Source organism: Pseudophryne corroboree, chromosome 12 (assembly GCF_028390025.1).
Source record: "Pseudophryne corroboree isolate aPseCor3 chromosome 12, aPseCor3.hap2, whole genome shotgun sequence".
NCBI lineage: Eukaryota > Metazoa > Chordata > Amphibia > Anura > Myobatrachidae > Pseudophryne > Pseudophryne corroboree.
Window position 1 is genome coordinate 129860384 of NC_086455.1, and position 16645 is coordinate 129877028.

At 45.5% G+C, this 16645-nt stretch overlaps 1 protein-coding gene across 1 annotated transcript in view; it reads right to left on the reverse strand.

The window, feature by feature from the left end:
* Window positions 1-16645, reverse strand: part of RYR3 (ryanodine receptor 3) — a 1295770-nt gene that overhangs the window by 164348 nt on the left and 1114777 nt on the right. The window contains 3 exon segments of the mRNA XM_063948019.1: window positions 315-394; window positions 14077-14176; window positions 14367-14414. Coding sequence (XP_063804089.1) covers window positions 315-394; window positions 14077-14176; window positions 14367-14414 — 228 coding nt within the window.

The following is a 16645-nucleotide window of genomic DNA, read 5'->3' on the forward strand; positions in this document are numbered from 1 at the left end:
CATTTTCATTGAGTGGCTGGAAAAACGTAGGCGTGTCCAAGAGTTTGCAGGGCGGGTGTCTGACGTCAATTCCGGCCCCAGACAGGCTGAAGTGATCGCAGCGGCTGAGTAAATTCTGGGCAACTCAGAAACTGCACAAAGTTTTTTTTAGTACTGCTCGGCTGCACATGCGATCGCAAACTTGCACAGCTAAAATACACTCCCCGGTGGGCGGCGACTATGCGAACGCAGGACCGCAAAAACCATCTAGCGAGCGATCAGATCTGAATGACCCACATAAAATCAGTTAAGGGATGCCGGGCTCTGCACATTACCTGTTGCACCACAGTGTTTCCACCATTTAAGATTGCAATTCCAAGCTTTAGGGCTTCCACAACCATAGGGCTCATTTCACCTATGTAAAGAAAAATATACATTTCTCAAAATTTACCAAAATTTGTTTTTAGGGCTAAAGAGGAGTTTCAAGGCACTTATAGCAAATCAATCTAAAGGCAATTCATTATAACTGGGAAAAATGTGCAGAGTTAATTTGACACACAGTATGTGGCACCAAGTGTTGCTTCTGTATTGTACATACACTGTCCTGTTGTTGTCTCAATCATTTTTATTGATAGTTACAAATCTATTCCATACCTCCCAACTGCCCCGATTTTTGCGGGACAGTCCCGTTTTTTGGGGACTGTCCCGCTGTCCCACCCGCGGACCGCAGTGTCCCGCGGTGTGGGAGTGCAGTTGGGAGGCTCCCGTCACTGCTGCATGCGCACAGTGTCTATTCACTGAAGACAGAAGGAGAGGGGTCATGCCAGCAGCTCAGAGAGCGCAGGGTATACCCCCTGAGTGACGAAAATGGGGGGCATGGCTCGCCATTGCGACAACCCGTGAAACCACGCCCCCTTTTCACAGGGCACGCCCCCTTTTCAAAAATGTCCGCGGCTTAGCCGCGCTGATGTCCCTCTTCCACGGGGTTGGACAATGCTGGGAGGTATGCCATTCAATAAACCATTCATGACTCCTAGATTCAAGTACGACTCTCTACCCATATAGATTTACCACATAGATTTATTACAAATAGGATGGTGCTGGTATGTGTCAGGAGTTTTATGCTTTGTTCTTTTCAGAATAGCATGAAAGCATTTGTTCCTCACAGAGAGAAAAGGAGGTCTAACATTTACTAATCTAGTAATAGTAGGCAACGTCCAGCACTCCAGCTACTGTGGAACTACACATCCCAACGTGCCCTGCTTCAGTTTTGCTGTTAGGGTATATAAAAAGTTGTCAGGGCATACTGGGATGTGTAGTTCCACAGCAGCTGGAAAGATTGATGTTGCCTACCGCTGGGTTAAACTAGAAGGGATACGGTCGTTAGGTCGACAGTTATTAGGTTGACCACTGAAGTTCGACATGGGCATTAGGTTGACATGCATTAGGCCGACATGTACTAGGTCGACAGTTCAAAAGGTCGACATGAGTTTTTCACTTTTTTTTTTTCAATTGTTGGACTTTTTCATACTTTACGATCCACATGGACTACAACTGGGAATGGTAGCCTTGCACGAAGAATGGCGAGCAAAGCGAGCCATGCGAGGGGACACGGTGCACTAATTGGGGTTCCCCGTCACTTTACGAAGATAACACCAAAAAAAGTCCGAAAAACCATGTCGACCTATTGTCCCTGTCGCCCTAATGCATGTCGACCTTCCATGGTCGACCTAATGACTGTCGGTGCACTAATTGGGGTTCTCTGTCACTTCACGAAGAAAACGACACCCAAAAAAGTCCAAAAACTCATGTTGACCGTTTCACCTGCCGACCTAGTACATGTCGACCTAATGCCCATGTCGACCAAGTGCATGTCGCCCTAATGCCCATGTCGACCTTTAGTGGTCAACCTAATGACTGTCGACCTAAGTTGTGTCGACCCAACGACCCGTACCCAACTAGAGAATAGCATGAACAGAAAATTACCATTGGATGACCTACTTTGGATGCCAGACAGAGTGAGACCAAAGTTATCCCCAGAGCTATCACCGACTCTCCATATGCCTGAGATAAAATAACTAGTACAGAGGAACCATTACCACCTCACCTCCAACCTTCCAGGAAAGGATTGCGCAGACTGATGCCAAATATACACCTAATTAACATGCACATCACCCAGGAGAATTTATTGAGAACTTATGTCTTTCACTGAAATTCAAAATATTTTCAAATGAGTTTTGCACCCAGATAAGTACAGTACACCTTCCTGCTTAGTGACATCGAATATGCCAATCAAACTGGTTGAACTGCATACTACTTTTATGGAGGAAGAGTAGAAGGAAATACTTAGGGGGAATCCTATTCAGCACCCAAGCTCGCTCCCCTTCTTAGTGCCCAACTCACAGATTGTTGCACAAAGGTCAACGAGGCTGTGAACAAAAATACACAATACGGCAGTATCGGAAGTGCGGCATAGCACCGAACTTACACATAGCGTGGAATAGGATTGATCCCATAGTATTTGCCACTGCATATTTAAATGTAAATATTATACTGTACCTAAATGTTTAGGTGTACTTTACATACAGCAAATTGCATGAGATGTTGCCTTATTTTTGAATTGTCCAGTGAGGAAACAGTCATGGATAGTTTTTACTTAATTAAACAAATAATGGGATCCCCTATCATGGGGGAATAATGAGCTGTCTTCCATCATACGTTAAACATGGAGTTGGGTATAACCTCATAGCAACCATAGAATCCATACCTTATTATTTAACCAAAATAATAGCAAAAACAAAACAAAAAAATAAAAATAAATATCACTGGGCTTAAATTATTAACATCAGCTATTCCACATGGCTTTTAATTCCTTTTCTCGTAGTCCGTAGTGGATACTGGGGTTCTGTACTTTAGTACCATGGGGTATAGATCGGGTCCACTGGAGCCTGGCACATTAAAACCATTAGTGTGTGTATGTGTGTGCTGGCTCCTCCCCTCTATGCCCCTCCTATCAGACTCAGTTAAGGCAACTATGCCCGATAAAACGGACATACCACGAGAGAAGGAATAAATACAACAGCGGTGAGGCAACGAGGCAACACACAACCATAACCAATGAGAGGGCGCTAACCAGAACAGAGTATAGCAACACCAACCCAACCAGGATAGCACAGCTATCCCAACATCATAACGGGACCGCAACGGTGGACCAACCAAATATTTAAGTAAGCAGGAATCAAAGCACTGAGGCGGGCGCCCAGTATCCACTACGGACTATGAGAAAAGGAATTACTGGTAGGTATCAAATTCCTATTTTCTCTAACATCCTAGTGGATACTGGGGTGCTGTACTTTAGTACCATGGGGAAGTCCCAAAGCTCCCAAACGGGTGGGAGAGTGCTGAGACCCCTGTAAAACCGCCTGACTAAACTGAAGGCCATCCTTGGCCAAGGTGTCAAACCGATAGAATTTCACAAAGGTGTTCGAACCAGACCAAGTAGCAGCTCGACACAACTGTAAGGCCGAGACACCGCGGGCAGCCGCCCAGGAAGAGTCCACAGACCTCGTCGAGTGGGCCCGAATTGACGTCGGCAAAGGCAGAGCCGCAGAAGTATAGGTCTGTTGAATGGTCAACCTGAGCCAACGAACAATTGATTGCTTAAAAGCCAGACGACCAATCTTTGTGGCATCATAAAGGACAAATAGCGAATCAGACTTACGAGCCATCCTTTTGACATAAACCTTCAGAGCCCTCACTACATCCAAGGACTCTGGCCCAATGGAAGCATCAGACAACACCAGGACCACCACAAAAAATAGATACACCTGGCGCCAATATCTTCAAAGTAATTTGCAGCTAGTCTCGGGGGATTAAGTTCCAAATACCCCAAATGTAAAAGCAGACAAAAAAGAAAGAATTGAGACAGCGCTTTTTACTTTGAAAAATATATATTTTTATATATAAAACATATTATTTTTTAATATCATATATGAATACCGGCCAGTATCCTTATTTAAAACAATTAATTATACAACTAAAAACAAAAATGACAAACTGACAGAAAATAGAAACCACTTAGTATTTCTTGTGGCTACCAATTTCAACACTCTATTAGCTATAACACAATTTGCCTATAAATCAATCTATCCTCTATGGAGACAATTTCATATATATATTATCCAAGTTGCAGTCCCACTGTAGTTATTTCCAGCACAGTTCTCATAAATGCAGCATGCAAGTAATCAATCAGATTCAATCAAACAGTCCTGTAAGCATGCTCAGGAACTAGTAGATTATTAATATATGTTAGTAGAAAGCAGATTCTCCAAAGCAGTGATGAAATGGGACTAGGGCTTGTTAGTATGGGTTAGAGCTTCCCAATACTTTTAGAAACCATGCACATAATAACTGATGTTGTTGTGTAGCAGGTCTTTTAGGTGCACCATGCAAAGCACCAATTACCTCTCACCAGCAACTTCTCTCACTTGAGGAGCTTTGCTTGTGCTCCAAAGCTGCTGTGTGGAGTCCGTTGTATTTCCCCCTTAGCACTGGGGTGTATTTGGATACAGCCGGCCGGCTTTCAAACAATGCTGCAGGAGTATTTTCTCTCCCAAGGTGTTTCTGCACGTGACACCAGGACCACAATGGGCTGAATGACATGAAAAGCTAAAACCACTTTCAGCAAAAACCGAGGACGGGTCCTGAGTTCCGCCCTGTCTTCATGAAAAATCAAATAAGGGCTCTTACAGGATAAGGCCCCCAATTGAGATACACGTCTTGCAGACGCCAATGGCAATAATGTCACCATTTTCCAGGTGACAAATTTTAACTCCACCCTATGCAAGGGTTCAAACCAGTCCGATTGAAGAAAAGACAAAACCACAATGAGATCCCACGGAGCTGTGGGAGGTACAAAGGGCGGTTGCATATGAAGTACTCCGTTTAGGAAAGTTTGAACTTCCGGCTACATGGCAAGTTGTTTCTGGAAGAAAACAGAGAGCGCTGAAATCTGGACTTTGATGGAGCCTAAGCATAGGCCCATATCCACTCTCGCTTGCAGGAAAAGTAGAAAACTACCAATTCTAAATTCCACGGGAGACACCTTTCTACTTTCACACCAGGAAACATACTTCTCCAGATACGATGATAATGTTTAGACGTAACCATCTTCCTGGCTTGGACCATGGTGGTAATAACCTGGAGGGAAGACCTTCTCTTGCTAGAATCTCCCTTTCAAATTCCAAGGCGTCAAACATAGCCGCTGTAAGTCTTTATAGACGAACGGACCTTGTTGAAGGAGATCCTTTTGGAGCGGAAGAGGCCATGGATCCTCCAGAATCATGGGTAGGAGGTCCAAGTACCACGCCCGTCGAGGCCAATCCAGGGCAATGAGAATTGCTTGAACGCTTTCCCTTCTTAGTCTTTTTAGAACCCTTGGGATTAGCGGTAGAGGAAACAGGTACACAAAATGGTATCCCCATGGCGTCATCAGCGCATCCACTACCACAACCTGTGGATCCCTTATTCTGGAACAGTAACGGCCTAGCTTCTTGTTGAGATGAGAAGCCATCAGATCTATCTGCGGACAGCCCCACCGGTCAATTAGCTGTTGAAACATCTGGGGATGTAGGCCCCATTCCCTCGTCCTGTCTGCTGAGGAAGTCCGCTTCCCAGTTGTCCAACCCTGGAATGAATATGGCTGAGATGGCCCTTGCAATGGCCATCGCCCAGAGGAGGATCTTTGGCACTTCTCGCATTGCCACTCTGCTTTTTGTTCCCCCTTGTTGGTTTATGTACACCACCGCCGTGGCATTGTCCGATTGAACCTGGATCGGCCGATCCCTCAGGAGATGGGAAGCCTGCAGCAGAGCATTGTAAATTGCCCTGAGTTCCAGGATGTTTATCGGCAGAACCAATTCCCAAACTGACCATCTCCCCTGGAACTGGGCCCCATGGGTCACAGCTCCCCAACCCCGGAGGCTGGCATCCATAGTGAGTAGAATTCGCGAGTGGATATTGAAAGTCCTGCCTTCGACCAGGTGAGGAACTTGCAGCCACCATAAGAGAGATCCGGGCTTTCGGAGATAAGGTCACTTCCTGATGCATGTGCAGTTGAGACCCTGACCATTTGTCCAGCAGATCCAGCTGAATGGCCGGCCATGAAATCTGCCATATTGGATGGCCTCGTAAGCAGCAACCATCCTGCCCAGCAAGCATATGCAAAGATGAATGGACACCTTGCGAGGACGTAGCACTGAGCAAACCATAGCCTGGATAGACAAGGCCTTTTCCATCGAAAATAAACACCCTTTGAGACACTGTATCTAGAATCATTCCCAGGAACTGAAGGTGTTGGGTCGGTTCTAGGTGAGATTTCTGGAAGTTTAAGACCCACCCATGATCCGTAAGCAGGCGAATCGTCAGATCGATGCTGTGCAATAGACGCTCCCTTTATCAAGAGATCGTCCAAGTAGGGGACTATGTTGACTCCCATCATGCACAGTTGAAGCATCATCTCTGCCATGACTTTTGTGAAGACCGTTGGAGCTGTGGATAGGCCAAAGGGCAAGGCCTGAAACTGGAAATGGTCGTACAAGATGGCAAACCTGAGGTAAGCCTAATGAGGGGGCCACATGGGGATGTGTAGGTAAGCATCATTGACATTTAGGGATACCAGCAATTCCCCCTATTCCAGACCGGAGACCACTGCCGGCAGGGATTCCATCTTGAATTTGAACACCCGTAGATACGGGTTTAGAGACTTCAGGTTTAAGATGGGTCGCACTGAACTGTCCGGTTTTGGAATTACAAAAAGACTGGACTAAAAACCCCTGTTTTGTAAGGGAGGAGGTACAAGAACCACCACCCCTGTCTGCAAAAGCTTTTGAACAGCCTCTTACAAGGTAACTTTTGCTGCGGGCAAAACTGGTAAGCTCGATTTGAAAAATCTGTGTGGAGGAAGTGTTTGAAATTCCAGCCAGTAACCTTGGTCAATGAGGTCCCTCACCCTTGGATTCCGGCAGGACTTCGCCCATACATGGGCGAAGTGTTGAAGGCGAACACCCACCTGAAAATCGCCTTGGTGCTGGGTCCAACCGTCACACAAAAGGATCAGCGGCAGGGGATCCGGAGGTCTGGTCCAGGGAGGCAGCAGCTGCCGTTTTACGGGACTTACCACGAGATCCTCTTGGAGTGATGGAGATGCCCCCGCCCTTGCCTCTGAACCTCGCCACACGCAAGGACTGTAAAAAGGGTCCTGTGTAAGAACGTCAAGCAGGTGGCGCAGTAGACGGCAGATAGGTAGACTCACCCGCCGAGGCCTGGGAGATCCATTTATTTAATTTGTCCCCAAACAAGGCATCACCTGTAAAAGGAAAAATTTTTACACCCTTTTTGGAATCAGCGTCCGCTGACCATTGACGTAACCATAAAGCCCTGCGTGCCGAAACAGCCATAGCAGTGGTGCGGCCATTTATCTTACACAGTTCCTTTATAGCCTTGCTCAGAAAATTAGCAGCATCCTGTATGTGCTGTAGCAGAATAATGAGCTCTTCCCAAGGTAGAGAGTCTAAACCAGTGATCTTCAACCCGTAGCTCGCGAGCTACTGGTAGCTCGCCGTAGTATTTTTGGTAGCGCTCAGAGCGCATGGGCTTGGGCTGTCACTGGCACGCCTCCTCCCTTCATTTTTAATATGGTGCCAGCTGTCAGCCAATCAGAGCTCATGGACCGACAGTGGCGGCACCTGATTGGCTGCCGAGCAGAGAGTTTTGATTGGCTCACTTACCGGCACCATATTTTAAATGCCCGCCGCCGGAGACTCTGTCACCCTCACCGCAACAGCTCTCCGGACTTCACAAAAGAGGCGCGCGCTGTGCTCTCCTCCCCTTCCGTCCCTCATACAGGAGGAGCAGCACCAGCGGCAGTAGAAGAAGCCAGCAAGGGTTAGCACTGTGTGGGTCACTGTATCGGACACTGAGGGGGGGCATTTTATCTGGCGCTGCGGGGGTCATTTTAAATGGCACTGCGGGAGGAATTGTATCTGGCACTGGTGGGGGGCATTATTTGTGTATCTGGCACTGCTGGGGGCATTATTTGTGTATCTGGCACTGCTGAGGGGCATTATTTGTATATCTGGCACTGCTGAGGAGCATTATTTGTGTATCTGGCACTGCTGAGGGGCATTATTTGTGTATCTGGCACTACGCGGGGGGGGCATTACTTGTAGTTATGAGGCCGTGCCCACTTTTGTGAGGCCACACCCACTTTCGCAGGAACGCACGCGCATTCGGGGGAGGGGGCAGCTCCTTCAGAGGTTTTATTTTCCGAAAGTAGCTCACACCCCAATTAAGGTTGGAGACCACTGGTCTAAACCATCAATAACAGAATCAGGCCACTTTGGCATCGCCCTGGAAATCCACCAACAAACTATTGTGGGGCGCTGTGCTACACCCGCTGCCGTATAAATTGCTTTGAGAGTGGTCTAAATTTTACGGTCAGCTGGTTCTTTCAGGGATATAGCCCCTGGTACCGGCAGTACCAATTTCTTAGACAGTTTGGACACAGACGTGTCGACCGACGGGGGATTTTCCCAGACCTTCCTGTCCTCAGCGGGGAGGGGAAAAGTAGTTAAAAACCTCTGAGGAATTTTACATTTCTTATCAGGGTTCAACCATGCTTCCCTGACCAGGGAGTTTAATTCCTTAGACATAGGAAACGTGGATGAGGACTTTGGTCTAACATTAACGTACAACTCCTCATCTGGTTCCGACTCCTGATCTGGGATGTGAAGAACCTCTCTGAACAGCAAAAATGAGGGCCTCCACCCCTGGGGACAGAGAGCTGTCCTCATCCATCTCATCATCATCCACATCAGGCTGATCAGAATCAGAATCAGACTGGAGCACCTGTGGCAGTGAGCATTTATGGGAAAGCACAAGAGGGGGCTGAGAAGACTTTCTGGAATCTGCTGCTCTTGTCATAGAATCAATAGACTGTTTTAACACCTGTCTCTCCTTTTTAGCTGCAGCTAATTCTGAATTGACATTCTGAATCATGCATTTAAAATTGTCTAACCAGTCAAGTGCCTGTTAACTGTGTCCCTGTGGAGATAAAGGGGGTCATTCCGAGTTGATTGCACGCTAGCTGTTTTTAGCAGCCGTGCAAATGCATAGTCGCCGCCCACGGGGGAGTGTATTTTCGCTTTGTACTGTAAGTGTGCGATCGCATGTGCAGCCGAGCTCTGCAAAAACATTTTGTGCAGTTTCAGAGTAGGTCTGAACTTACTCAGCCCTTGCGATCACTTCAGTCTTTTTGGTGCCGGAACTGACGTCACACACACGCCCTCCAAACGCCCGGACATACCTGATTTTACCTACCATTCCCAGAAAACGGTCAGTTGCCACCCATAAACGCCCTCTTTCTGTCAATCTCCTTGCGATCGGCTGTGCGAATGGATTCTTCGTTAAATCCATAGCTCAGCAATGATCCGCATTGTACCCGTACGACGCGCGTGCGCATTGTGGTGCATGCGCAGTAGAGACCTGATCGCAGCGCAGTGAAAATCGGCAGCGTGCGATCAACTCAGAATGACCCCCAAGGAGCATTGTTCACATATGAGTGACCCCGCTGAAGACGGGGTAGAGTTATAAGCAGAACACATGTCAACAGACATCTCACAGAACTGTAATACAGCGCAGCCCACTGACCAACACCTCCACACAGACCCTAGAGAGCCCATGGAGTGACACTGAAAAGCGGACACCAGTACACAGAACACAGCAGTGTGTGCTCCCCCTCTCTATGATGCCCTAGTACCAGTACAGAGTCTTGTAGCAGCGTGGGTCTCTGGAGGAGCAGCGTTCATGCAGCCTGGATGAGCCTCAACAGCAGGAAATGGCGCCTTCCCGCCTTTGGTCCCGCTTCGGGAAGCCCCGCCCCCTGTAATGGCGTGCAGTCCCTGATTCATAGATTATACTGGCCATGTTATTAAAACATCAGAATATGTATAACAGTACACACAAAGCCTTTAGTGACAGTGAGCACTGCGGGGCATCTGCCCTGAGCCAGTTTGTCTGTAGCGGGCACCGCAGCTCGTGGCCCGTGACCGCTACGTGACTTGGTACCAAAACTGAACGGGGGACCCGCTAACCGGGACCCCGGTGTAACACTCACTGCACCTGGAACTTCGGCATCTGTTAGAGGGTGGCGGCTGGCTGCTGGTATGGACACACAAACTGACGATGAGTGATCAGCACCTCAGGAGCTCAGTGCCCTGTCAGCTGGGATTACGAACCATTAACCCTCAGGAGGTTGGTTCGGTCCCACGAAGCAGGTAGCCTGGTTGCCAACCAGGGCTACCTGAAAATAACTAACTAAAATAAAAAATAAAGGACACTCTCTGAGGCTACAGAGAAATGCACCAGGCTCCTTGGGCACATTTTTCTAAACTGAGTCTGGTAGGAGGGGCATAGAGGGGAGGAGCCAGCACACACATACACACACTAAAGGTTTTTAAGTGCCAGGCTCCAGTGGACCCGATCTATACCCCATGGTACTAAAGTATAGAACCCCAGTATCCACTAGGATGTTAGAGAAATAATAATATTGTTACAGTAGCATTCTTGGGGCTGAATGTAAGAAAGTCCAAGTTGGCCGGATGTGCAGGTTCCTGGCCGAACACGGATGTTTTTTTTAAAGCAGCAATCATGTACAAGACAAAATCATGCCTTGTACATGATTATAAAAAAGCATCTGAGTTCGGCCGGGAACCTCGCACCTCCGGCCAAATCGGACTTCATTACAACCGGCCGTTAGATGGAAGGTCTCTAGTTTCTCTCTTACACATTTCATCTTTTCAATTTTTCACCACTAGTTACAGATTTTATTAGATGAAGATTTTTTCTTTTTTTAAGTATATAAGTGAAAGGAGAAAATCAAATGGAGGAATAATAAGACTTAAGACAGAGAGTGGGCATTTGGTGGAGGGAGACAAGGCAATAGCAGATCACCTAAATAATTATTTTTGCTCAGTATTTACTACAGAAGAAGGGATGGGGCCACAGTTAAATTGCAAGGACATTCATAAAAATAAGCTAGATGAAAATACATTTACAGAGGAGAAGGTCCTAACAGAACTTTCAAAACTAAAAGTGGATAAATCAATGGGACCAGATGGAATACACCCAAGGATACTCAAAGAGCTAAAAGATGTCCTGGTTACACCTTTAACAGAATTATTTAACCAGTCACTAAATACAGGTGATATTCCAGAGGACTGGAAAAGAGCAAATGTAGTTCCACTGCACAAAAGTGGAAGCAAGGAAGAAGCAAGTAACTACAGACCAGTAAGCCTTACATCAGTAGTAGGGAAAGTAATGGAAAAACTATTAAAAGAAAGAGTAGTGGAATATCTTAAATTAAACAACTTACAGGATCCAAAACAGCATGGATTTACTGGTGGGAGATCATGCCAAACAAATCTTATTGACTTTTTTGACTCTGTGATGGAAAATAATAGATCAAGGGGGAGCTGTAGATGTAGCATATCTAGACTTTAGTAAGGCATTTGACACTGTCCCACATCACAGACTGCTAAATAAACTTGAAAGCCTGGAGGTGGATTATAAATTAGTGAAATGGATAAGAACCTGGTTGCAGGATAGGAAACAGACAGTTGTAGTTAATGGAGTGCAATCTATGGAGGGAAATGTTACCAGTGGAGTACCCCAGGGATCTGTACTTGGTCCAGTTCTCTTTAATATCTTTGTTGGTGACATTGCAGATGGTATTGAAGGGAAGATATGCCTTTTTGCAGATGATACAAAGATATGCAACAGGGTAGACACACCGGGAGGGGTCAAACAAATGATTGATGACCTAGTTAGGCTTGAGAAATGGTCAAGAACGTGGCAACTACAGTTTAATGCTAAAAAATGCAAAATCATGCACTTGGGTCTCAAAAACCCAAAGGCTAAGTATAGTATCAAGGGTACTATAATGGAAACTACTGAGGAGGAAAGAGATTTAGGAGTCACTATTTCAAGTGACTTGAAGGCAGGAAAGCAATGCAACAAAGCAATGAGAAAGGCAAGTCAGATGCTTGGTTGCATAGGGAGAGGAATCAGTAGCAGGAAAAAAGAAGTGATAATGCCACTGTATCGGTCATTGGTAAGGCCCCATCTGGAATACTGTGTCCAGTTCTGGAGACCCTATCTCCAGAAGGATATAAATACATTAGAGAGTGTACAAAGAAGGGCAACTAAAATGGTGCATGGCCTACATCACAAAACTTACCCGGAAAGGCTAAAAGATCTTAACATGTATAGTTTGGAGGAGAGAAGGGAAAGGGGAGACATGATAGAAACTTTCAAATATATAAAGGGTCTTAACAAAGTTCAGGAGGGAAACATTCTTCAAAGGAAAAGAAGCATTAGAACTCGAGGGCATACATTGAGACTGGAGGGGGGGAGGTTCAGGGGAAATTTAAGGAAAAATTACTTCACAGAAAGGGTAGTGGATAAGTGGAATAGCCTCCCATCAGAGGTGGTAGAGGCTAAGACTGTAGGGCAATTTAAACATGCTTGGGACAGGCATATGAATATCCTTACAAAGAATCAAGGTTAAAAAAGGGTTGAGATTGCCTAAAGGATAAAATAAAAAAGGGGCAGACTAGATGGGCCAAGTGGTTCTTATCTGCCGTCAAATTCTATGTTTCTATGTTTCTATGTTAGAATTATTATGATGACAGGAGTATTGCGGTAAATGAATATACCCTACAGATGTGTCCTCGTACATCTAGCCTCAATACACCGCGCAATGGTGGTCATTCTGAGTTGTTCGCTCGTTGCCGATTTTCGCTATGCTGCGATTTGTTGCTAAATGCGCAGGGCGCATGCGATTAGTTATTTTACTAAAAACTTAGTAGATTTACTGTGGATCCTGCGGCGCTTTTCAGTCGCTCTGCTGATCGGTGAGTGATTGACAGGAAAGGGGCGTTTCTGGGTGGTAACTGTGTGTTTTCCGGGAGTGTGCTAAAAAACGCAGGCGTGTCAGGGAAAAACGCGGGAGTGTCTGGAGAAACGGGGGAGTGGCTGGCCGAACGCAGGGTGTGTTTGTGACGTCAAACCAGGAACTAGACGGACTGAGCTGATCGCAATCTAGTAGTAGGTCTGGAGCTACTCAGAAACTGCTTGAAAATATTTATTAGCAGTTCTGCTACTCTTTCGTTCGCTATTCTGCTAAGCTAAGATACACTCCCAGAGGGTGGCGGCCTAGCGTGTGCAATGCTGCTAAAAGCAGCTAGCGAGCGAACAACTCGGAATGAGGGCCCATATGCCTAACATTGGCTGTGTCTTTTTGATAAAAATGAGTCTTGGTGACAAAGGGATGTGGCTTGGACGTATCAGGAGACTGTGCTGATTCACTTGATATCTAACACTTATATATTGTGTGTGACCGAGTCTGCATATGGAGCGCAACAGAACCTGTATTGAAAAAAGCTGTAGCTGCTACATTGCAGCACTTCATATATAGATTCAGAGACTTAGTCATACACGGATATTCAAGTGTCATATATCAAATTAATCAGCACAATCTCCTCTTATGTGCTAGTCACATTGCGTTGGGACTAAGATGCATTTTCGGCAAAAAAAAGACATCCAACGCTAGCAGAGTTTCACAGGAGGTGGTGCACAGAGATGGGCTGTTTTGCCTGACTGCAACAATGATGTATGAGGACATATCTGTATATCAAATCAGGAGTTATCTAACAATTATTATTAAAACCAGTGTTGAAAATGGAGTAAGTTTGGCAAGAGCCATAGATCTGCACTTTATGCTGTTGTTCGCATTTAAAGGTTAGGGGTCACTGCACACTGGCTTAGCTCCTTCAATTACAGACTTCAGCCCACTCGTTCTCAGTTAAAGGAGGACAATACTGATGATTAGTAAATGGTTTATCTATTAAAAAAATGATATTAAAAAACAATAATGAAACACCTGCAGTGGTAATTGGGGAACGTTTCTCAAAACAAAATGATACTCTGCCACCCTATGTACTGTACAGCTAATGGGATAGCAGAAAGGACGGTAATTACCTTTACTTGCACTGATCATCTGTAGCACCATCTCCGCAGCCCCTCTCTCATGCAGACGAGCCTGCTGATACAACGTCTTTTGTTTCTCCATTTCTTTTTCCTGTAAGACAGGGAATGAGATGTGTATTTCTTCTTAACATGCATAAGCTATTCCATACAAAAACTATTAAGAATAGTATAGGCATCATGTTTAAGCTGCTGGGAACTATATTGGAAGGGGGGTTTGAAAAATAACTGTAAATACACTAGAAAAGCAAAGGTGTTCTTTTAGAACATTACGGAGCTCTTACTTCAAATGTTTTTTCTTTTTCCTCATCCTCTTCTTCATTTTGGCAGCTCTGTAAAAGACAAGAGTAGAATGTGAGCCTTACAGCATAGTATAATATACAGTCGCTCTGAGCATCAGGATACTTACAATGATACACTATGACATCATACTCAATATCAAACGTGAGATCAGCTTTTATTCATCTGCGATCTCAAAACATTAATAGATTTTGTCTCAGAACATAAAGTAATTGTGCAACTTTACTGTGGCCCATATTAATTATATTGAATAGCTCAACTTGCATACCACAGTGTGATAGAGGCTAACCCTACTGAATGAAAACCTGAAGTGACGTCACTATCAGCTGCTAGAGCATGCGAGGGATTGTAGTGTTGCAAAATCTGCAGAGCCACATGATGTCTAGGCCTGGTCTGTCTCTATTAAACAAAATTATATCATATATTTATTGATGTTTAAATGCTAACTCCATCCAAAGCCAAACATTAATCTTAACAAAAATATAAACGCTGCAACTGATGCTGAATTGGCCGAAAATCAGGTGTGTGTGCTCCCATATTAGATATATTAGCCCATATAAGTTTTATGCATCTTGCAGCATGCACATTCTCTACCCATCCACTTTCCCTAATACTAGTCATTATTATTGGTATGTATTAGCCAGGGACGTGCGGTGAGCTAAAAGGCACCGCACGTCACTGGTATTAGCACTATAATATACTACGTGCAAACAGTGTCGGACTGTTTACATTGTTCTATATTAAGGGGTATATTCAATTAAGGTTGAAACTGCAGTCTTGTCGAAAAGACGTCAGTTTTCGTTTTTTCCGGGTCGGAAGGGGTTCCGACCTATTCAGTCCTGAGCATTTTTATTCGACAAGTCGGGGAATTCGACTTGTCGAATAGTACATGAATTGGCGGTATAGCTGCCGATTCGCGTACTTCTGAGGGAAACGGGACCAAATTCGGCAGGTTTTGGCCCAATTTCCAACCATCTCAATCAGACTTAAAAAAAAAAGTCGAACTGAGATGAGTAGAGATGAGCGGGTTCGGTTCTCCGAGATCCAAACCCCCCGAACTTCACATGTTTTTCACGGGTCCGAGGCAGCCTCGGATCTTCCAGCCTTGCTCGGTTAACCCGAACGCGGATGAACGTCATCATCCCGCTGACGGATTCTCGCGAGATTCGTATTCTATATAAAGAGCCGCGCGTCGCCGCCATTTTCACTCATGCATTGGAGATTGAACGGAGAGGACGTGGCTGCGTTCTCTCCCTGAAGAGCTCCGTAATCTGTGCTCAGTGTGCTGCAAATATATGTGCTCAGTGTGCTGCAAATATCTGTGCTCAGTGTGCTTGCAAATATCTGTGCTCAGTGTGCTGAAAATATCTACGTTCTCTGCCTGAAAACGCTCCATAGCTGTGCTCAGTGTTCTGCAAATATCTGTGCTCAGTGTGCTTTATTGTGGGGACTGGGGACCACCAGTATATAATCATACTTATAGTAGTACAGTACAGTACAGTAGGCCATTGCTGTATCTTGCAGCTCTGTGTCACTGCCAAGTATCCATTCCATATCTGTGCAGCATTTTTGTGAGCAGTATACTGTATATAGTAATACAGTGCAGCATTTTGGTGACCAACAGTATATACTTGTGTACAGTAGGCCATTGCTGTATCTTGCAGCTCTGTGTCACTGCAAGTATCCATTCCATATCTGTGCTGCATTTTTGTGAGCAGTATATATAGTATTACAGTGCAGCATTTTGGTGACCCAACGCCCTCATTCCGAGTTGTTCGCTCGCAAGCTGCTTTTAGCAGCATTGCACACGCTAAGCCGCCGCCTACTGGGAGTGAATCTTAGCTTAGCAAAATTGCGAACGAAAGATTCTCAAAATTGCGATTAGAAATTTCTAAGCAGTTTCTGAGTAGCTCGACACTTACTCTGCCACTGCGATCAGTTCAGTCAGTTTCGTTCCTGGTTTGACGTCACAAACACACCCAGCGTTCGCCCAGGCACTCCCCCGTTTCTCCAGCCACTCCCGCGTTTTTCCCAGAAACGGCAGCGTTTTTTCACACACTCTCATACAACGGCCAGTTTCCGCCCAGAAACACCCATTTTCTGTCAATCACATTACGATCACCAGAACGAAGAAAAACCCTCGTAATGCCGTGAGTAAAATACCAAACTTCTTAGCAAATTTACTTGGTGCAGTCGCAGTGCGAACATTGCGCATGCGCAATTAGCAGAAAATCGCTGCGATGCTAAGAAAATTACCGAGCGA